The sequence below is a fragment of the Coregonus lavaretus genome, assembly GCF_964263955.1.
Source record: "Coregonus lavaretus genome assembly, chromosome: 31".
NCBI lineage: Eukaryota > Metazoa > Chordata > Actinopteri > Salmoniformes > Salmonidae > Coregonus > Coregonus lavaretus.
The window spans coordinates 23,880,354-23,904,265 of NC_140018.1; the positions used below are offsets into that span (position 1 = coordinate 23,880,354).

At 42.2% G+C, this 23,912-nt stretch overlaps 1 protein-coding gene and 1 long non-coding RNA gene across 3 annotated transcripts in view; one reads left to right on the plus strand and one right to left on the minus strand.

The window, feature by feature from the left end:
* Positions 1–5,067, minus strand: part of LOC311107003 (mannosyl-oligosaccharide 1,2-alpha-mannosidase IA-like) — a 189,230-nt gene extending 184,163 nt beyond the window's left edge. The window contains exon 1 of the mRNA XM_084149450.1: positions 3,645–5,067. Coding sequence (XP_084005576.1) covers positions 3,645–4,154 — 510 coding nt within the window. The 5' untranslated portion in view covers positions 4,155–5,067. The remainder of the gene's footprint in view (positions 1–3,644) is intronic.
* On the plus strand, positions 713–18,515 carry LOC311107004. Of its 2 annotated transcripts, none has more exons than XR_014610374.1 (3): positions 713–1,022; positions 10,822–10,996; positions 16,717–18,515. It is a non-coding gene; the product is annotated as an uncharacterized lncRNA (long non-coding RNA). The 2 variants fall into 2 exon arrangements; XR_014610375.1 differs by lacking the exon at positions 16,717–18,515 and adding an exon at positions 12,117–12,369.
* Positions 18,516–23,912: the final 5,397 nt, after the last annotated feature.

Here is a 23,912-nt window from a genome sequence, read left to right on the forward strand (position 1 = left end):
GGGAATGCGAAGGCTGGGGTGGGGGGGTGGGCGAAAGCCTGACAGGGTTATTAACCGATTGCCCTTCAAGATACCGAGTGAATACTGATAAACTGGTCAGCCCTACAGAGCTGCAGCCCAGGCACTAATTTGCATCTAATTTCCAAATGCTTACTAGCCCCAACCCATGTTGACCTGCCCAGTAGACTGAGGAAACCTCAGGCAGCACACACACAGGAAGAGGGTGACATGAGAATCAGCAATAAGAGGATGCTGTGTGTGATGCTGTGAACTGTGCTGTAATTATCCCACAGTTGCAATGGCAAAGATTAGCATAAACGATTCACCCAGTAAGGGTCTTTGTCAAAGTCAGGCTTTTGCTCCTATGGCAATGTTTTGTTTCTATCCTGTACCTGTGGAGGTTTGATGGATGGGATGTGTGTAGGCTACTATTGAACTACAGTAAAGACTGGGGATATAAACAGAGATTGCTTATCTATCTACTGTCTCTGAGATACACAGACACAGAAAGATGGCCGAGACTGTTATTGTTTTCTAATTTGTACGATAATTCACAGTGATGAAAGGGGGACAGGCAGGTGGTTGACTAACCTTGTCTAAAACAAACTAGACAAAGCATCACTGCTGGTTATTTGGTTGTGCAATGTTTTCATAGTAGGCCTAAACCAGCACATCCCTCCCCCTAACACACAGACACACACGGACTATGACTCTCATGAGGAGAAACATTATGCGTTTCTAAGCCCAATGCTGGGACCTGAGCCGAGCACTCTCACAGGCAGCTTTGCACTCATAAACATGGCAAATTTTGATTGACTGCTAAAGAATCTGCCACCACCGCAATTTCCTCTAAATCACCTTATGCCTTCTGAATAATTTGATCCCATCAAGTTGCGTATTTTGTCAGCAGAGGAGCTGTATCACAGTAAGCTGATAGTTGACATGAGGAGAAGCAAAACGAAATGCCGCCAGACTAGACAAATGACATGCAAATGACAAGTGACAAACCAGCCAAGCAAGTGGTGAGTTGAATGTATTTTAGATTCATAACTAAACACCCATTAACCCTTGAGGTGTTCCTGCTATTCTTAGTGGTTAAGTCACGCTCACTCAAATGTGACCCGTTTCAGGAAGCTAGGCATATGTCACTACTTCACAGAAGAGGCATTTTAACTAAAAAATATCAAAATTTGTGTTTTGGCAGAAATGCCTTCTGTAACAGGTGAACTTTCATGTGCCTTAGTAACAAACTTGTATCCCATCTGTAAATACAAATACATTTGTTAAATGACGAGCCTAGTTGGTTTAGCAGCAGAAAAATACAGGAATCTTCCTGTTAGCCATGATTGGCTGAGATAATGGATGGGCTGGACATGCCGAGAGATGAGTTCGGATTGGTCTGCCACGTAGCATGCTTCTGTCTATAACGTGAGCTGCTCAGTATGTGTAGATAATCGTTGCTAACGCAGCTTTTTTAAAGATATAACATTAGCCATGGAGAACTGCAAAAGTGTTACTACTGCTCTCAACAACATTGCTGCCCTGAAGCTATCGACAAAGATCAGTGGGAAAACGTTGTGATGGACTACTTTCTGCACATGGTCAGTGACTTGACACAATGCGGGCCAAACATGCTGTACAAACAAAACGTAGTTAAAAGGGGTTTAGTCTGCTGTGAAGCATTCATCCATGTATACGGGTATGAGTCTAGTTACATTTTCAGATATTATATGTTTCTAATTTTGTCAGAAAGTTGTGTTCATTGTAAGTTCAAGCGTCCCTTTAGCTAGCTAGCGAGCGTTAGCTTGCTGGCTCGCTAGCTAATGTTACGTGTATGATCTGTGTAGTAGCTAATATTATTTACACCTCAGAAAGCCATTTGCATTGCTAGTTATAGCCTAATGTTAGCTAGCTAGTTAACATTGAACCTAGTTGGTTAGCTTTAGCTACCTGCAGATTCATACTACAGCATTTAATGCATGGTGGCTAGCTATGACAATCAGTTTGTATTGCTAGTAGTATGTGTTGGGATTATGGTTAATTGTTTAGCTAGCTAGCTACATGTCTAAACAAAAGGCTCCACTTCGCCAGATTATTACATGACCCAGGTGTATACAGAGAAATACAGCTTCACTCTATCCAATCAGAGCAGCAGGATCAACGTACAGCCCGCCCTTCTCTTTACAGACAGGCAAACTAGCCAGTTGAGTTATTTAGACCACGCACATGACTAACGCAAAGACAGTACAGTACGGTTTAGAAACTCTGACTGACACATGAGAAACATGCTTGCTGGCACCCGAAAATTACAGATAATTACAAAAAATACTCTGCTCATAATCGTATCCAGAAAATGTCCCATATCCGTTACAATACTCGTTTTGTTTGACTACTCGGCACACCCCTAGTGTCTGGGTAAGCATCATCTAATAATTATGAAATATTTGTCTCTGTACACTTTCTATTTTTGATATTGCTACTACATTTACATTTACATTTACGTCATTTAGCAGACGCTCTTATCCAGAGCGACTTACAAACTACACATGTAACCATTTCACTGTACCGTTTACACCTTCTGTATTCTGTGCATGTGACAACTAAACTTTGATTTTATTTGATATAGTGTGTGTTTACCAGAGACGGTAATGTGAAGAATAACATGACCTGCACCAAAGTCAGATTAGGATATAGGCCAAGGACTAGATAAAGTGTATTTTTACCTGGAGTTTTCCCTTATTGTAGGCTACTACTTTCACTACTTTTAGTCTTGAAATCTTTGGTTGTTTACTACACTACTCACTCTGTTTAGCACATGGCCTCACACGTGAATCCTTAAAGAGATGGGTGGGGCTAAGGCTTAAGAGGGTGTGAATGATGCTGAATAGGTGTAGACAAAGAAGAGCTCTCCAGTAGCTGTACCAAAACATTCAAGGGCCATTTTCTCAAAAGTGGGATTACAGGTTTATCAACTTTCAAAGCAGAATTACTTTCCCATTGTTCCTCAACTGCAGTGTATGATATACCATTTTGTAGCTGAGTCTCTACTTTTATCCAATGTAAAAAGCACTATTTCAAAGTTTGCTACATAAGACCGAATTGAGGCGGTCGGTCACATATTAAAAACTGCAAACATTTCTCTCCACCCTATGGCAAAATGTGTAGAATTGCAGGAAATTAACTAAAACTTCATTATTATTTTTCCACTGTCAACAAAACTTCGCTGAGGGCCCCCAAAAGGCCTGCATGTGTGTGTATGGATGTAAGTATGCAGACCCATGAGCCACTGCAGCCCCTCAATGAGTTCAGATATTTTGTGGCCCCCACCCCATCAAAGTTGCCCATCTCTGGTCTACAGGATGTACTCTCAATCTGGTGAGAATGAAGAGTATGTGATTGAGTGTATGTAAATACAGGACAGATTTCTACAGAAGCTAGATCTGGATACAAAGTAAGTTAATTAGTTCAAAGTTCAATAGTGTGTCGTATAGGCCTAACTGTAGTACAGTGTGTCATGTACGAGGCACTTGCCGATTAGGCTACACAGTACAGCAAACACCGTATTGGAAGCGAAACTAATCACACAAACCTAAAGCAGCCATACTCATTATAGTAGATACAAATAAAATAAAAAGATCACTCACCTCTTTAATTTTTTCTCGTCTCTCCTTGGTTTCCGGATCGGAGGGCTCGTGCCCTGTTGCTCCGGGTGGCTGGACATATTCAATGACTGGTAGGTTATTGTCATCTTTCCCACCTTTAACGAGATCTTCCTTCAAAACTTTGTCCTTCTCGTTCTGTATATCTTGCTTTATCTCGTCCGGTCGTTTCTGGAGAGTGTCTTTGGCTTCAACCAAAGCCTTTTCGTGGTCCTTTCTAATCTTGGCTAATATCTTCTCGTCGGTCCCAACTGCGATATTTGAATCACTATCCGTACCTTTTCGAGTGTTGGTTTCTACCGCGGACGAGTGGAAGAAAACTCCGCTGAGCAGCTTCGACGAATCCGGCAGGAAAAAAATAGCACCGAAACAAAGCGTAATAAAAGCGCTAAAAACTAAAAGCAAAATGAATTTCTCTGTCAGTCTGAAGGACGTCGGGCTGGCAGACTTCCTACTCGGGGTAGCTGTGAAAGGCAATAGAGTTGCTATTGGCATTTTCCTTGTCGTTCAAGAAACTAGAAGAAATGAATTCAATTCTAAAATCGGCTTACGTCGCGCACAGTCTTAGCTTCCGTACAACAATATTAGCTATCCATTTCCCATATGTATATCAGATAAATCAATAATTTAGTCTTCTGTAAAAGTTACTATTGAGCAGCGCCCTGCTGTTTCAACTGCCCATACTGAAACACATCTGCAAAAACTCAGAACGGAAGGAATGGCAGCTATGCGCAATTGACAGCTCTTCTTGTCCAATCGCTTTGGTCTGCGCGTACAGTTAGCATAAAACAATTGTGGGCGTGTTTTTCGGACCCGAATGACAGTAACAATCTTGTTTTGATGTCTTGTTCAAACTTAATGCTCACTCATAAATAAAACAAATGTAGAAATGAAAACGATACAAGATAATAGAAAGTGGTCATATAAAACGGCTCTAGAATAGAGGTATGTCTTCAGTCAGTCAGACACATCTCGGATGGATCTCGGATTGCCTACACAGTCAGGGTGGACATTCTTCATCGGCTCATGCGTTTGTCATGTGCCTTTGCGCGTGGCTGTATTGGACTCGTATAATTAAATAAAAAATAATAAATAAAATAACATTCAAATTGTTTTGGAATATTAGGCTACAGAATACAGAGCGAAATGCATTAGAAGCAGGATCCGTGTATGTCTAATACATGTCTTTTTTCAGTCATTGTAATAACTTTGTGCTTACAGATATTGACGTTTATTATGTCAACAGAGCGGGAGAGAGACTGAAATAAACTAAACAAATAACAGCCTGCCAACACTTGTAATGAAAAATAAACCACCTATAGATTTTTTTGCATGGCCAGAATATCAGACTGCATTTATATTGCACACTTCAGAACATGCATCCGGCTCTTGAATATCAGTATGTGTAGCATTATTGGTTTTTGAATTGTGGTGGCATTTGCGTCCCTTGCGTTTGCAACCATGAAAAACTCTTAAAATGACATAGTTACACATCATACATGTTTTTGTTTATATTAAACTGTTTATCAATGACAAAACATAATTCAAGTCATGTATACTGCAAAACTTTGTTTATGCATTGTTTGAAGTAGGCTACTTAAGGCAAACAAATTGGCTTGTCCCAGTAGTGACCCAGCAGAGTTGGAGTGACATGTTTCGGGGATTGAGAGATAACCACCCATTATTTTGAACGCTAAATTTTTTTTTTTTTAAATGCATTGGTGTAGTGGAAGTTATACGCAGGTATACGCCATATACCCACTTATTTTTCAGTGGGCATTGCGTATCCCCACTGATACCTATCAAATTAGTGTAGTGGAGGTATACAGTGCCTTGTAAAAGTATTCATCCAACTTGGCCTTATTCCTATTTTGTTGCATTACAACCTGTAATTTAAATGGATTTTTATTTGGATTTCATGTAATGGACATACACAAAATAGTCCAAATTGGTGAAGTGAAATTTTAAAAATAACTTGTTTAAAAAAATTCTAAAAAAATAAAAAATAACGGAAAAGTGGTGCGTGCATATGTATTCACCCCCTTTGCTATGAAACCCCTAAATAAGATCTGGTGCAACCAATTACCTTCAGAAGTCACATAACTAGTTAAATAAAGTCTGTGCCTGTGTGCAATCTAAGTGTCACATGATCTCAGTATATATACACCTGTTCTGAAAGGCCCCTGAGTCTGCAACACCACCAAGCAAGCGGCACCATGAAGACCAAGGAGCTCTCCAAACAGGTCAGGGACAAAGTTGTGGAGAAGTACAGATCAGGGTTGGGTTATAAAAAAATATCTGAAACTTTGTACATCCCACGGAGCACCATTAAATCCATTTTTTAAAAATGGAAAGAATATGGCACCACAACAAATCTGCCAAAAGAGGGCCGCCCACCAAAACTCACGGACCAGGCAAGGAGGGCATTAATTAGAGAGGCAACAAAGAGACCAAAGATAACCCTGAAGGAGCTGCAAAGCTCCACAGCGGAGATTGGAGTATCTGTCCATAGGACCATTTTAAGCCGTACACTCCACAGAGCTGGGCTTTACGGAAGAGTGGCCAGAAAAAAAGCCATTGCTTAAAGAAAAAAATAAGCAAAAAGGCATGTGGGAGACTCCCCAAACATATGGAAGAAGGTACTCTGGTCAGATGAGACTAAAAGCTTTTTGGCCATCAAGGAAAATGTTATGTTTGGTGCAAACCCAACACCTCTCATCACCCCGAGAACACCATCCACACAGTGAAGCATGGTGGTGGCAGCATCATGCTGTGGGGATGTTTTTCATTGGCAGGGACTGGGAAACTGGTCAGAATTGAAGGAATGATGGATGGCGCTAAATACAGGGAAATTCTTGAGGGAAACCTGTTTCATTCTTCCAGAGATTTGAGACTGGGACGGAGGTTCACCTTCCAGCAGGACAATGACCCTGAGCATACTGCTAAAGCAACTGCTGTGGTTTAAGCAACTGCTAAAGCAACTGCAAGTGGTTTAAGGGGAAACATTGAAATGTCTTGGAATGGCCTAGTCAAAGCCCAGACCTCAATCCAATTGAGAATCTGTGGTATGACTTAAAGATTGCTGTACACCAGCGGAACCCATCCAACCTGAAGGAGCTGGCGCAGTTTTGCTTTGAAGAATGGGCAAAAATCCCAGTGGCTAGATGTGCCAAGCTTATGGAGACATACCCCAAAAGACTTGCAGCTGTAATTGCTGCAAAAGGTGGCTCTACAAAGTATTGACTGGGGGGTTGAATAGTTATGCACGCTCAAGTTCAGTTTTTTTGTCTTATTTCTTGTTTGTTTCACAATAAAAAATATTTTGTATCTTCAAAGTGGTAGGCATGTTGTGTAAATCAAATGATACTAATTCCCTAAAAATCCATTTTAATTCCAGGTTGTAAGGCAACAAAATAGGAAAAATGCCAAGGGGGGTGAATACTTTCGCAAGGCACTGTAGGCTGTATCAAGTAATATGGCTGATGGAACAGATCGGAATGTTTAGCTTAAAATGTTGATAAACTATTATTTCTTCACATTTTTGGCACAATAATGCTAGGTGTCTGCACACTTGAATTAAAGGGTAACTTTTCTCAAAAATCAAAATTTCACCATACTCAGAATTTTACCAGACCTCAAAAGTGGTCTCCTGATGTGGTTTAAGCATTGTTATGGACTTCGAATATACAAATGTGTTGTTCCCCCCCCCCCCCCCCAAAAAAAGTGTTACTTTGAGAACGAAAACCTGAAAATATTTGGGAAAATCTGAAACCTGTAAATTTCTGACTCAGTTGATCTGTTTCAATAGTAGGCCTACTATTAACGTACTGCACAGTACAGCTTGGGTTGGCCTGACTGTGAAAGATCAATATGGGATTTATCATTTAGGTCATTCAAAATGTATGTCACTGTTTCTCACAGAATTTGACGCACAGGGCGCCGGTAGGAAAATAATTGACAAAATTAGAGTATACCTGTCAGTGCTGAATGTGGATGTGGTGCAGGAATCAGGCGCAGGACACAGAGGCTTCGTCCAACAGACTTTAGTAAATACACGAAAACAAACGGGCCTCAAAAAGGGCCCGGAGGCAAGTGAAATTACGCACACACTGTGAAAAACACAAAGTACCAAAAATAGCACGCACACAAGTGCGGAAACTCTCTCCAAAACAATGGAGGAAACTAGCACAGCACCTGCTGACCGGTGAACAATTACACACAACACATGACTAAAACAACGAGAACTTATAGGACACATAATTAACACTAAACGGAAACAGGTGTACCAATAAGACAAAACCAAGCAAACATCGAAAACATACAACGGTGGCAGCTAGTACTCCGGGGACGACGACCGCCGAAGCCTGCCCGAACAAGGAGGAGGAGCAGCCTCGGCCGAAACCGTGACAATACCAACTTCTCCATGCACCACTACACCACTGAACAAAAGTATTTAATATATTGTATAGATCAATAAAAATATATATACACTACCGTTCAAAAGTTTTGGGTCACTTAAAAATGTCCCTTGTTTTCGATAGAAAAGCAATTTTTTTTGTCCATTAAAAGAACATCAAATTGATCAGAAATACAGTGTAGACATTGTTCATGTTTTAAATGGCTATTGTAGCTGGAAACGGCTGTTTTTTTAATGGAATATCTACATAGGCGTACAGAGGCCCATTATCAGCAACCATCAGTCCTATGTTCCAATGGCACGATGTGTTTGCTAATCCAAGTTCATCATTTTAAAAGGCTAATTGATCATTAGAAAATCATTTTGCAATTATGTTAGCACGGCTGAAAATTGATTAAAGAAGCAATAAAACTGGCCTTCTTGAGACTAGTTGAGTATCTGAAGCATCAGCAATTGTGGGTTCGATTACAGGCTCAAAATGGCCAGAAAAAAAGATATTTCTTCTGAAACTCGTCAGTCTATTCTTGTTCTGAGAAATGAAGGCTATTCTATGTGAGAAATTGCCAAGAAACTGAAGATCTCGTACAACGCTGTGTACTACTCCCTTCACAGAACAGCGCAAACAGGCTCTAACCAGAATAGAAAGAGGAGTGGGATGCCATCGCAATTCAAGAACAATCCTTTTGTGTGCCTTCAGAAAGCATATATACTTCTTGAATTATTCCACATTTTGTTGTGTTACAGCCTAAATTTAAAGTGGATTAAATAAAATAAAAATCTCAACCATCTACACATAATGCCCCATAATGACAAAGTGAAAACATGTTTTTAGAGTTAATACATGTATAGTATATACAGTGAGGGAAAAAAGTATTTGATCCCCTGCTGATTTTGTACGTTTGCCCACTGACAAAGACATGATCAGTCTATAATTTTAATGGTAGGTTTATTTGAACAGTGAGAGACAGAATAACAACAACAAAATCCAGAAAAACGCATGTCAAAAATGTTATAAATTGATTTGCATTTTAATGAGGGAAATAAGTATTTGACCCCCTCTCAATCAGAAAGATTTCTGGCTCCCAGGTGTCTTTTATACAGGTAACGAGCTGAGATTAGGAGCACACTCTTAAAGGGAGTGCTCATAATATCAGCTTGTTACCTGCTTAAAAGACACCTGTCCACAGAAGCAATCAATCAATCAGATTCCAAACTCTCCACCATGGCCAAGACCAAAGAGCTCTCCAAGGATGTCAGGGACAAGATTGTAGACCTACACAAGGCTGGAATGGGCTACAAGACCATCGCCAAGCAGCTTGGTGAGAAGGTGACAACAGTTGGAAATGGAAGAAATACAAAATAACTGTCAATCTCCCTCGGCCTGGGGCTCCATGCAAGATCTCACCTCGTGGAGTTACAATGATCATGAGAATGGTGAGGAATCAGCCCAGAACTACACGGGAGGATCTTGTCCAATGATCTCAAGGCAGCTGGGACCATAGTCACCAAGAAAACAATTGGTAACACACTACGCCGTGAAGGACTGAAATCCTGCAGCGCCCGCAAGGTCCCCCTGCTCAAGAAAGCACATATACAGGCCCGTCTGAAGTTTGCCAATGAACATCTGAATGATTCAGAGGAGAACTGGGCGAAAGTGTTGTGGTCAGATGAGACCAGAATCGAGCTCTTTGGCATCAACTCAACTCGCCGTGTTTGGAGGAGGAGGAATGCTGCCTATGACCCCAAGAACACCATCCCCACCGTCAAACATGGAGGTGGAAACATTATGCTTTGGGGGTGTTTTTCTGCTAAGGGGACAGGACAACTTCACTGCATCAAAGGGACGATGGACGGGGCCATGTACCGTCAAATCTTGGGTGAGAACCTCCTTCCCTCAGCCAGGGCATTGAAAATGGGTCGTGGATGGGTATTCCAGCATGACAATGACCCAAAACACACGGCCAAGGCAACAAAGGAGTGGCTCAAGAAGAAGCATATTAAGGTCCTGGAGTGGCCTAGCCAGTCTCCAGACCTTAATCCCATAGAAAATCTGTGGAGGGAGCTGAAGGTTTGAGTTGCCAAACGTCAGCCTCAAAACCTTAATGACTTGGAGAAGATCTGCAAGGAGGAGTGGGACAAAATCCTTCCTGAGATGTGTGCAAACCTGGTGGCCAACTACAAGAAATGTCTGACCTCTGTGATTGACAGCAAGGGTTTTGCCACCAAGTACTAAGTCATGTTTTGCAGAGGGGTCAAATACTTATTTCCCTCATTAAAATGCAAATCAATTTATAACATTTTTGACATGTGTTTTTCTGGATTTTTTTGTTGTTATTCTGTCTCTCACTGTTCAAATAAACCTACCATTAAAATTATAGACTGATCATGTCTTTGTCAGTGGGCAAACGTACAAAGTCAGCAGGGGATCAAATACTTTTTCCCTCACTGTACGTGTATAGTCATATACACGTTAGAATCACTTTTGGCAGCGACTACTGCTGTGAGTCTTTCTGGGTATGTCTCTAAGAGCTTTGCACACCTGGATTGTACAATATTTGCCTATTATTCTTTTCAAAATTCTTCAAGCTCTGTCAAATTGGTTGTTGATCATTGCTAGGCAACAATTTTCAAATCTTGCCATAGATTTTCAAGCAGATTGAAGTCAAAACTGTAACTCGGCCACTCAGAAATATTCACTGTCTTCTTGGTAAGCAACTCCAGTGTAGATTTGGCCTTGTGTTTTAGGTTATTGTCCTGCTGAAAGGTGAATTCATCTCCCAGTGTCTGGTGGAAAACAGACTGAATGTCACGTTCGTGGAAGGACGGGACGGACCAAGGCGCAGCGTGATATGCAAACATGTTTATTTAATGAATAAACACAACGACAAAACAATAAACCAACGACACGTGACGTCCTAAGGTACACACAACAAACCTCACACGGAACAAGATCCCACAACCCACTAGTGCCAATAGGCTGCCTAAGTATGGTTCCCAATCAGAGACAACGAGCTACAGCTGCCTCTGATTGGGAACCACACCGGCCAACATAGATCTACACATAATAGACCTACAACATAGAATATAGATAACAAAGAATATACACACCCTGACTCAACATATCAGAGTCCCCTGAGTCAGGGCGTGACACTGAACCAGGTTTTCCTCTAGGATTTTGCCTCCATTCCGATTCTTTTTTATCTTGAAAACTCCCAAGTCCTTAACGATAACAAGCATACCCATAATAACATGATGCAGCCACCACTATGCTTGAAAATATGGAGAGTTGTAGTCAGTAATGTGTTGTATTGTCTCCGACCACTACTTTGTATCCTTTTCTCTCTCGCTCTCTTCCAACACTACTCACTCTGCCCCTACACAGATGGTAATGCGCCGTCGCAACCTTCGCTCTCTCTCTCCCGCTACTCTCTCCTCTTCCATCCTATCATCTCTTCCCTCTGCTCAATCCTTCTCCCTCCAATCTCCTGATTCTGCCTCCTCAACCCTCCTCTCCTCCCTTTCTGCATCCTTTGACTCTCTATGTCCCCTATCCTCCCGGCCGGCTCGGTCCTCCGCTCCGTGGCTTGATGACTCATTGCGAGCTCACAGAACAGAGCTCCGGGCAACTGAGCAGAAATGGAAGAAAACTAGACTCCCTGCGGACCTGGCATCTTTTCACTCCCTCCTCTCTACATTTTCTTCATCTGTTTCTGCTGCTAAGGCCACTTTCTACCACTCTAAATTCCAAGCATCTGCCTCTAACCCTAGGAAGCTCTTTGCCACATTCTCCTCCCTGCTGAATCCTCCCCCCCCCCTCCTCCCTCTCTGTGGATGACTTCGTCAACCATTTTGAAAAGAAGGTTGACGACATCCGATCCTCGTTTGTTAAGTCAAATGACACTGCTGGTCTTGCTCACACTGCCCTACCCTATGCTTTGACTTCTTTCTCCCCTCTCTCTCCAGATAAAATATTGCGACTTGTGATGGCAGGCCGCCCAACAACCTGCCCGCTTGACCCTATCCCCTCCTCTCTTCTCCAGACCATCTCCGGTGACCTTCTCCCTTACCTCACCTCGCTGATCAACTCATCCTTGACCGCTGGCTATGTCCCTTCCGTCTTCAAGAGAGCGAGAGTTGCACCCCTTCTCAAAAAACCAACACTCGATCCCTCTGATGTCAACAACTACAGACCAGTATCCCTTCCTTCTTTTCTCTCCAAAACTATTGAGCGTGCCGTCTTTAGCCAACTCTCTTGCTATCTCTCTCAGAATGACCTTCTTGATCCAAACCAGTCAGGTTTCAAGACTGGTCATTCAACTGAGACTGCTCTTCTCTGTGTCACGGAGGCTCTCCGCACTGCTAAAGCTAACTCTCTCTCCTCTGCTCTTGTCCTTCTAGACCTGTCTGCTGCCTTTGATACTGTGAACCATCAGATCCTCCTCTCCACCCTCTCCGAGCTGGGCATCTCCGGCGCGGCTCACTCTTGGATTGCGTCCTACCTGACCGGTCGCTCCTACCAAGTGGCGTGGCGAGAAGCTGTCTCCGCACCACGTGCTCTCACCAATGGTGTCCCCCAGGGCTCAGTTCTAGGCCCTCTCCTATTCTCCCTATACACCAAGTCACTTGGCTCTGTCATATCCTCACATGGCCTCTCCTATCATTGCTTCGCTGACGACACACAACTAATCTTCTCCTTTCCCCCTTCTGATAACCAGGTGGCGAATCGCATCTCTGCATGTCTGGCAGACATATCAGTATGGATGACGGATCACCACCTCAAGCTGAACCTTGGCAAGACGGAGCTGCTCTTCCTCCCGGGGAAGGACTGCCTGTTCCATGATCTCGCCATCACGGTTGACAACTCCGTTGTGTCCTCCTCCCAGAGTGCGAAGAGCCTTGGCGTGACCCTGGACAACACCCTGTCGTTCTCCGCTAACATCAAGGCGGTGACCCGATCCTGTAGGTTCATGCTCTACAACATTCGGAGAGTACGACCCTGCCTTACACAGGAAGCGGCACAGGTCCTAATCCAGGCACTTGTCATCTCCCGTCTGGATTACTGCAACTCGCTGTTGGCTGGGCTCCCTGCCTGTGCCATTAAACCCCTACAACTCATCCAGAATGCCGCAGCCCGTCTGGTGTTCAACCTTCCCAAGTTCTCTCACGTCACCCTGCTCCTCCGCACACTCCACTGGCTTCCAGTTGAAGCTCGCATCTGCTACAAGACCATGGTGCTTGCCTACGGAGCTGTGAGGGGAACGGCACCTCCGTACCTTCAGGCTCTGATCAGTCCCTACACCCAAACGAGGGCATTGCGTTCATCCACCTCTGGCCTGCTGGCTCCCCTACCTCTGCGGAAGCATAGTTCCCGCTCAGCCCAGTCAAAACTGTTCGCTGCTCTGGCACCCCAATGGTGGAACAAGCTCCCTCACGACGCCAGGACAGCGGAGTGACTCACCACCTTCCGGAGACATTTGAAACCCCACCTCTTTAAGGAATACCTGGGATAGGATAAAGTAATCCTTCTACCCCCCCCTTACCCCAACCCAAACCCCAACCCCCCCAAAAAAACATTGTAAAGTGGTGATCCCACTGGCTATAAGGTGAATGAACCTATTTGTAAGTCGCTCTGGATAAGAGCGTCTGCTAAATGACGTAAATGTAAATGTAAATGTAAATGTATTGGATTTGCCCCAAACATAACACTTTGACAAAAACTGAATTGCTTTGCCACATTTTTTGCAGTATTACTTTAGTGCCTTGTTGCAAACAGGATGCATGTTTTGGAATATTTTTATTCTGTACAGGCTTCCTTCTTTTCACTCTGTCAATTAGGTTAGTATTGTTCTGCTATCACAGCCATTAAACTGTAACTGTTTTAAAGTCAACATTAGCTTCATGGGGAAATCCCTGAGTGGTTTCCTTCCTCACCGGCAATTGAGTTAGGAAGGACGCCTGTATCTTTGTAGTGACTGGGTGTGTTGATAATGTAATTAATAACTTCACCATGCTCAAAGGGATATTCAATGTCTGCTTTTTTAAATGTTTACCCATCTACCAATAGGTGCCCTTCTTTGCGAGCCATTGGAAAACCTCCCTGGTTTTTATGGTTTAATCTGTGTTTGAAATTCACTGCTCGACTGAGGGACCTTACAGATAATTGTATGTGTAAGGTAAAGAGATGAGGTAGTCATTCAAAAATCATGTTAAACACTATTATTGCAACTTATTATGTGACTTGCTAAGCACATTTTTACTCCTGAACTTATTTAGGCTTGTCATAACAAAGGGGTTGAATACTTATTGACTGAAGACATTTCAGCTTTTCTTTTTAAATTACATTTGTAAACATTTCGAAAAACATAATTACACTTTGACATTGAGGTATTGTGTGTAGGCCAGTGACAAAAAATCTCAAAATTCAGGCTGTAACACAACAAAATGTGGAAAAAGTCAAGGAGTGCCAGCAGTCCTTCACCTAATGACTCTGTTCTGTATTGATTCGTATTGGAACAAACAACAGTCCCTAGAAAAAAGTTTAGCCCTGCTTTGACATGTCTTTCACTCGCAATCAGGAGATTGCCCTAACCCCTGCTTTTGTCCCGATTGTTTGCTTATCAGTAAAGCTATACAGTACTGCTGCTACAGTATATGATGGCAAATTGACGCATTCACAAGACTATTTGTCTTTGCTGCAATTCAAAAGAAAATTGAAATGAAAATACATGTTTGCTTTGACGTTAGATGCTTGTTGCAGTAATCTGCTGACAACCAATCATCCTGGGTATTATTTTCTATTTCATTTCAATGCAATCTAACGTTCATATTTGAATATTTGGTGGAAATGTCCCACATGACACATCCAGAGAGTTTTGAGATGCAGAGTGGCTACTAGTGTTGGTCGTGTACCCATGTAAGCTTTGCACCCAATCAGATGTTAAGTAGGCCATGTCACACTGCTGTGTTATTCCTCCTTGCTCCCTCTTTAGCCATAGTCCAAATATAACCACTATTGAATCTGATTCAAACACCATTGCCGCCTTGTCCCCGAGGGGGACTAATTTGTGTGGAGCTGAAGAGAGAGAGAGAGGCTGGATGTATGCAGTGAAAAGGGTCACTAATTGGACTTGGAGTTTAAACTCCCTCACAATCCATTTTGTTACTCCCTGACAGAAATCAAACTTACTTTGAAATGTTTTAATAAGACTAATAAAACATGCTAATTCGTAGGCTTACTGGACTGTTTGCATTGCATGCATTGAGGCTCAGACAAATAATGTGCCAGCGGAGATTTTGGAGGAAGGGAGCATTCATTATAACATAACAAGCAGAGCAGAAATGATCATATCAAAGAACTCAAAGGCCTGTGAGGTCCATAATCTAATGCTACATCAGAGGCTTCCAGGCATCTTTTTCTCTGCATCAGCAAGCACTAACTGTTATCTTTGTAATTTTCCTCCAATGGACTTAACAGGGCTTCCTGTTGAGGAGAAATGGAGGCTGGAAAGTATTTTCCTGAAAGGAAGTACAGTATATAAAAACTGATAACTGGAGTAGTTACTTTTCAGAGAGTTGTTGTTTACATGAACTCTGTTTTCTAAGGTGTTTTATTCTTCCCATTTTATTATTATTATTATTACTATGGTGTTGCATGGGACATATTGTACAGACTGTGCTGTATGAGGTATGTCATATGATTATGTTCATAAAGTATGACTAGGTCTATACATTCATAAAGGAATGTATCAATATGACGATATCTTTCATACAGCCTACTCTTTATTGCATCGTGTGACACACTGACTCAGTATTCCCCGTGTATGGGTGATTCTATTAAAGTGGTGCAATTTGCAGTCCTACCCCCAAAAAACGTTTTTTAGAAAACAGTTAAGTCTCAAAACTTAGGACATTTATTTACATCATGATATGTTCTAATTCAAGCCAAGGCAATAACAAACATATTGTTCAATTAATATAGTACAAAGTCATTGTTTATACACCTGTTTCTATTGAGAGGTGTTTGAAAATGAAGCACTATTATTTAAATAGAAGTTGTTCTAAACATTGAAAGATACTGATCTAATTAGTAGTTTTGTTTATTTTTAAACATCTTTCTCAAAAAAAATGCTGTCCCACCTTTTGAAACACACACATTAAAAGACTATAGAATGAATGTGCCTTAAGCCACACCCCTACAAAATATCACCAGGTATGGGATTGCACCCCTCTCCAGCATGTCTGCAAATATTTAGGAGAACATTTGTGAGCAAATTGGTAAATCTTAATGTATTTTTAAGAAGTGTCACTACCGAACACCTAATATATCAAGAAATATGTAAAGTACGCCATTGAGGCTATCTCCATTTTAAAGTTGCATGCACCATGCTCTTCCAACTGAGCTTCAGAGGACCACCATGTGGGTAGTGGACAAGTCCACACATCAGGAAAAAGTGTAGAGATGCATAGCCAGCAGGGGAGCTCCAATAATTTCGGTTGTAACCTTCCTCACACACATTCCCCCAAATATAACAAACTATTGAAAACAGTATCTTATTAGGCTACGTGTTTAAAATGACATAGCAACTTGACTGAACTTGTTGACCCAGACTCCAATCTCTTCTTTGTTTACTATCCTGTTAGGACTGTACCAGTCCCAGAAGAATCCGTGTGTCTTTACAGACACTGATATCAGACTAGCTTCCCCATGGCTCGGATCCCTCTCATTCCCCACCCTTGCTGGAATATCAGTGGCAGCCTTTCAGTCGGGAGCGTCATGGAGGGAAGCATGCGCCACATGCCACCCACTCAACACCTGCAGCAACAACCCACCTGCCGAGCTCAGAGCTTTGCTACAGATAATTCATATCATGGGTTATACACTGTGATCATATTACATTTTCACTTCATACATCATTATGAGGGCTTGTAATGAGTGTCGCCTAGAGAAACATAGTTGAGGCGGAAATTGTTCCCATGTTAATAGGAAATTGCATACAAAGGTTTTACATGGAACAGGAAGCACAGCAGGTAAATTGAACATGTTTGGCTTGTCTTTTGATGGGTTTGAAGATGCAGTTCTGAGGTCAAAAAGTATTGTTTCCTAATTGTATGGAAATTGGAAGAGTAATGCAGTAGTAATTACTTAATTTCAGAAGGCTAGCAGGCTCAGGCCCTCATCAAAATTAAAGAGCTCTGATCACTCAAATCAATTTACTCGATCTTTACGGTAATCTAGACTTCCTAAAATTGGACAAGAAGTTCCAAGAAAGACAAAAATCACCTGACTGAATTAGAATGCAAAAGTACATTGTTATTTTGTCCTGATTATATGAACACAGAAGGACTATTTTGTGTGAGCTAAAACAAATAAAAATAATGTACTAAAATGGTAACTCTACCTTTATGAATTAGGCTACGCAAGCTAACAGCCTCAAGCAACTGGCCATGTTTACTCAAGTGGACTTTTGCCCCATCACTTTGCTTTTAGCTCGATGAATTACGCATCCAAGCTCCTCTAGCTGCAGGCTTGACCATTCATGTGGCAGAATCAAGGGCTCTGTGAGTAGGCCGCTGTGTAATTCCTCACTGATGTACATTAAATAGTAATTACCCATCGCAATACCCCATTGCCTTTATACTATGGTGTTTCAGTGGGAACTTCAAAGTTTGAGAAACTGATGTGCAAGCAAGTGTTTCTCCACAGCAACCATTCGCACAAAGGCAGTATTTCTCCATTGCAATATTGCTCAATAATGCTGACTCAGCAGGGTTTACACACCCTACCTATTTGTGTTTCTACCTATTTACTTACATTGACCTATGTACTGTATGTTGACTGGAGGTGAAATTGTGTAAGTTCATTTAATTAATACTATATTCAAACTGAACTGATCAAGAAAATCCTGTAGTGGAACTAATTTTGGCATTACGTTAGGCAGAGAGAACCAGATGTTTCCGCTGTAACATATTCTGGTATTACGGAGAAGATCATCTGAAATCCTATCAGTGCATTTTCCCCTCCTCTTCAGAGGACAGTTATTGATTAGCATAATGCATTCTGTTTCCTATGTAGAGCAGCATGTTGGAACCCTCTGGAACAGCCTTTGTAACCTAAAGGTCATGAAGCCCCAGACAAGTGTTTTGTGTTCTAATTCGGCTGGTCTGAAGTGTTTGTTATTGTAACCTTCAAGAAACCTCAGGGAGCAGAGTGAAATCATTCTATGATCGATCGCAAAATGTTGCCACTCAAAGAGCTTTTGGTTGTTTGTTTTCCTGATGATTGAAAATAGCCATAGGTACCACAACTGTGGTTGCAAAGCTACCTGTAATTTGCCAAAGTTACTGGAATTTACAGTAATTTGGGTAATTAACTGAAAATCTATGGCAATCTATGGTAACTTTGGTAATTTATACTTGAATAAAAAAAATAATATACAGTATTAATTGTTCATATCTGTGTCCATATTGTCCATGAGTTTCTATTGGATAGACCATATGATTCAAGAGAAAATAGCCTAATTAATGAAACTCTGCAACTCTTCCAACTATTTACTTTTTTTTCACAACTACCAACAATTTTACGACAAAACATTAACAATAAATACATATTGAAATAGTAAAATAAATAAGTGTGAAAAAAATATATTAAGTATATTTCATGCTGAAACTATCATATTAAACAACAATGTTATTCACTAAGTTGGTTTATATTTAAGATAATGTTTTACAGCTTTGTCATTTTAAAATAATCGAATTTTATTATTTTATATATTTATATATTTTATAACTATAGACACCTGTGATAATCTGAAGTACCCATAAAGTCCACTAATGTCATTTTATAAAATGCCCCAAAAACGTTTAAAGTTAACAAAATTCTGGTAGTTTACTGATAACATTTGAACGTTTCCAGTAATATACCCTCCCTTTGCAACCCTAACCACCCAAGTCACTGCCTTCTCAAACCCCAATCCACCCAAACCTGACCCCAACTTCCTCTCCAAACCCTAAAACTGTCACACCCTGATCTGTTTCACCTGTCTTTGTGCTTGTCTCCACCCCCCACCAGGTGTCTCCCATCTCCCCTCATTATCCCCTGTGTATTTATACCTGTGTTTTCTGTGGCCAGTCCGTCTTGTCCCACCAGCGTGTTCTAGTTTGTTTTTCTTAGTCTTCCCAGTTCTGACCGCCGTCCTGTACCTGCCTGACTCTGATTTGGATTACGACCCTTTGCCTGCCCCTTGAGCTATAATAAAATCTGAGACTCGTACTATCTGCTTCCTGCGTCTGCATCTGGGTCTTAGCCTGAGACGTGATAAAAACTAATCCTAGCCCTGTGCTCAGTCATTATTTTCCAACCTACACAAACAAGTCCTCTCCTGCACCATTTTTGACTTTGAGGACTGCATTATTGGCTCATTGGACCGGTGACACCATAGTGGCATGCTGCTGCCTTCCTGAGTGCAGCGGCTCCTGTTGTGGCTTGTGTTTATTGTCGACGACTCTCCCTTCTGTGGAGCTGTCACTTTGTTTTATCCAGGAGCCGCAGCCCCCCTTGTATCTGTGTGGCTCCTGAGACTGGTGTGATTTTTCATCATGATGCCACAAAATTAACTTCAGTGTGATGAGTAGAGCAGTGTAACGTTACTAAACACACTGCCATTTCATTCGGATAGATAGGAGAGCCAGCATGAATAACAATCAGGGCGGGTGTAAACTGGAGGGTTTATGCATACAGTGAGGCAGCCAAAGCCAGCATGAATCATGCTTAAGCTCTCATCAGAAAGGAACTGGTGAGGATGTTTTTGCAAAGGAAAGGTATTTCCATGTGTACAATATGGATCCGGGAGAATGATTTTGTTGCATTTTTATAATCAGTAGGAGAGAATGACACATTTGAAGTATTTACTACCTATAAAAGTAAATATCCTGCTTATTCAGGAGTAAAAACACAACGATAAATCTTAGCGCTGGTGGTAGCGCTATAGGTTGAGGTGGGTCAGAAATATATTTGCTATTTTCACAATGGGCACATGATTAACAAGGTGTGGGTGTGTCAAGGCTTGACTCCACACTGACCAATCAGAACGTGGTTACTTCAAGTTGTGTATTTATTGTATTTTATGTATTGGGTTGTCATCAACTTGCATTGCTTCAATATGTTAATACATTGTTAAACATAGGTTATAGCGTTTGCACTGATATAGGGGCTAGGCCTACTGTAAATTGCAGTCTGGACATGGGCTTGCCAAACGTAGTCAATAAGCAAGACTAAATTCACTAGTCTATTGATAAGGCTTAAAAAGAGGGTGTATGATTCTAATCAAATTCTAATAAAACACAACAAAGTTGTTTTAAATTGGCTGTGTCTAAATACAGTTACAGGCACCATAATTACTCCCAGTGGGCGGTATAATACAGACAAGGTAACTTGGAGGGTTTTACGCACATCCAAACTTTTCACAGGAGCTGGACAAAAGGTGCAATATAAACAGAATGGGGGAATGTCCACTCACCGTTATACTGCTTCCAAATATAATGTTTTATACACATCATGGAACCTCTTACAGATGATATTTGCACTTCTCACGAAATTGCATTGCATTCTAGCCATGTTCTCAACATAAACCCATGGACGGTGGATCTTTCTAATAAGTATGGTTTTTAATCAAATTAAAATAAAAACAATGAATATGTTGTTTTTTTTATAACATTATTTCTAAACTTCGGGTTAGAAGCATGATATCATAAACCGCATCCCTCGTTCCATGAGCATAAGGCAACGTGCACACATAGGATTAAGGGCTCTTCGACAGGAGGCATGGATGCTTGTCCAATCCATTGAAGATAGTTTATTCAATAGTATACAGTAACCCTACAATAGGCCTAGTGTTACGAACCCCGTGGCTTTAAAAGTCTAGGGTGGATGGAAAAGAGACCCGTAACATAACTCATGCAAATTAGACTATTGACAAGGAACAGTGAGAACAAAATACGCCGACAACCAAATGTTACCGTCAAGCACAAACTGTTCATTATAAACACACGGTAAACGGTTTGGGGAAAAGGGGCTGAGTTGGACCCAAGGAATGAAACAATAAAGTCAAAAACCCCTAAACTGATCTTGCCTGCATCAAGAACCGCTAAGCTTACTGCTAACCATACAAAACTACAGTGGGTGGTCCGCTCAGGTCTAACTAGTGTGTTTAGACAAGGTTTTCCTACAGGTAGTGTATGCCCAAGGCCGACTTGCTAAACCCCCCTTTTCCCAAGCACAAACAAACAACATAGGTCAAATTTGGACTAGACAGCAAACGAGTGAGTACACAAAAACAAGACACCACAGTATCCATACTCACAAAGAAAAAGGGTCTCTGTCAGAAAACACAACTGATTGGCTTTTAAAATCAGGGGAAGTGACATGGTAATGAAAAACCAGAAACAGGTGGTGCAATACAGAGGAGTGTCCACTGATTGGTCCACCTCAGCAATCAGCAGATGAACGGATGTCGGACAGGTGGGACACACCAACGACCACCAATCAGGAAAACAAGGGACACCGGTGATTAGGGCAGAAGGAGAGGAAAAACCAGTACACATACAGGATACCTATATCCGTAACACCTAGTTATAACAAACATGTAGCCAATAAAAAAATGTATTGGCTTCAACATGAAAATATTTGTCTACACATATTGCATTCGCATTTCGAAAAAATGCACTGCATGTTCGAGCTATGGACAATTGGACATTGCCCAAATGTTATAATAAGATTAGCCTACCATCGCGGTTGATATGGCCTGTTAGTGACAAATAGCCTAGGCTTCAAGCGGATTCAGCACTAAGGACAGCGATCGGAATTCCCGCCATTTGACAGTTCGATCCAACTGATGAAAGTGGAAGGTGCCATTCTTTTTACAAAATTATTAGGAAAAAACAGTAAACAGTCTATTGTAAAAACGTTATGTTCTTAAACAGACTTCCCACAGTCACTGACACCTTTTATTCAATGGGCATTGCACATAGGTCTAATGAGTCCAAACCTTTCACAGAAGCTGCACGGACAAAGATAATGTTCAATATAACGAACAAAATGGAATGTCTGACTGTGTTGCTTCTCATTATATTTTTATAAAACATTGGTTATAGGCTACTGATTAGGCCAGTGGTTCCCGACCAGGGGTACTAGGACCCCTTGGGGTACTTGTCCTATCCACAGGGGGTACTCGAGAAGACTCATGAGACCATAGGCCTAATGGTAAAATCTAGATGAGGGGGTACTTCAGGGGTATCCGGCCAGAGTAAAATTCAGTTGGTGGTACAGTAACCGAAAAAGGTTGGGAACCACTCGATTAGGCTACTGTGCACCTCTGCTGGCAAAATCGATGTCACAACCAATTGCGTTACCACCTTTTGGTGAGTCTTAAATATCACCAGTAGCGCTGCTTAAAATTGGCACATTGGCGCACGTTTTTAAGGACACACCTCAAATATTTCCATCCCTCCCACCTCAGCGCAAGTGACCTGATGTAAGACCAAATGACCAAACCTGGTGCCTGAGTTGGAAAACAGCAGAGCGCTGGCTTTTACAAGTTGAAATTGCCAAAGAGCGTGCATTTGACACTAGCGCCGTCTTAATGCCAGCCGAAAATAGAGCCCAATGTTTCATTCAAGGATGTTTCGGTGAAAAGCAATTTGGCCAACCAAGATGACTATTCCCGTGTTCACATACACTACCCTAAAAAGTGTAAGCATAGTCCTTGAAGAGTTTGGAGACCATAACAATGTATTGTAACGACCAGGTATTGTGTTCTGTGTTCGTGGGTGTGTTATTGTTCTCATGGGTGCTAGTAGGGGTTAAATATGCCAGGACAGACGGAAAGGTTGGGGGGGTATGATGGGTAATCCCATGGGGTTTTGAAATGCATAAATAGGGGTTACTGTGGGTTAACTGTGGGGTGTCCGGTGTGGGTAGCAGCGGTGCAGGACCCCTGTATACTGGGAATGGACTTTTTGAAAAACTGTGAGCTCAGTTGGACTTAGCTTCGGGCACTTTGAGGATGTCGGGGGGGCCCACAGTGGGGATGTCGCCTTCGGGAGGGCCAGCGGGGGGCAGGGCTGTCCCTCCGTCTTCCTCCAAGCTTGCCGAAACTCCACCGGTCATCCCGGCTGCTCCCTTGGTCGTTGTGCCATCCCAGCAGCTGTCTCCGGTGGCGACAGCCTTCACTCCCCATAATGGTGCAAGCACAGGCAGCCCAGTAGCCCAAAACACACTGGCTTCTTCATCCCATCAGCCCGACTGGGGGAAGGAGGAAGCTATCGACGCCATCGAGGCTGTGTGGCTGAAAAACTGTCAGGGCCTGGATGAGAGACAACACGGACAGTTAAAGCAGCTGCTGTTGGCCTTTAAAGATAGCTTTGCTTGGGGGGAAGATGAGGTAGGGCAAACGCACCTAGTTCAGCATGAAATAGACACTGGGGACGCCCAATCCATTAAAATTCGGCCCGTCGTATTCCCCTTGCCCGGAGGGAAGCAGCAGACACAGCTATTGTTGACAAGTTGCAGGCTGATGTCATTGAGCCATCAGATAGCCCATGGTCCGCGCCGGTCATCATGGTGCCTAAGAAAGGGGGTAAACTTAGGTTTTGTGTTGACTACAGGGGCCTAAATTCTGTCACCACTAAAGACTCTTATCCCCTATCGAGGATCGATGAGTCGTCTAGACCACGTGAGAGGGTCCTCGTGGTTCTCCTCCCTTGATCTGTGCAGTGGCTACTGGCAGGTGTCCCTCTCGCCAGGGGCACGTGAAAAAACGGCCTTCTCCACAGATAGGGGG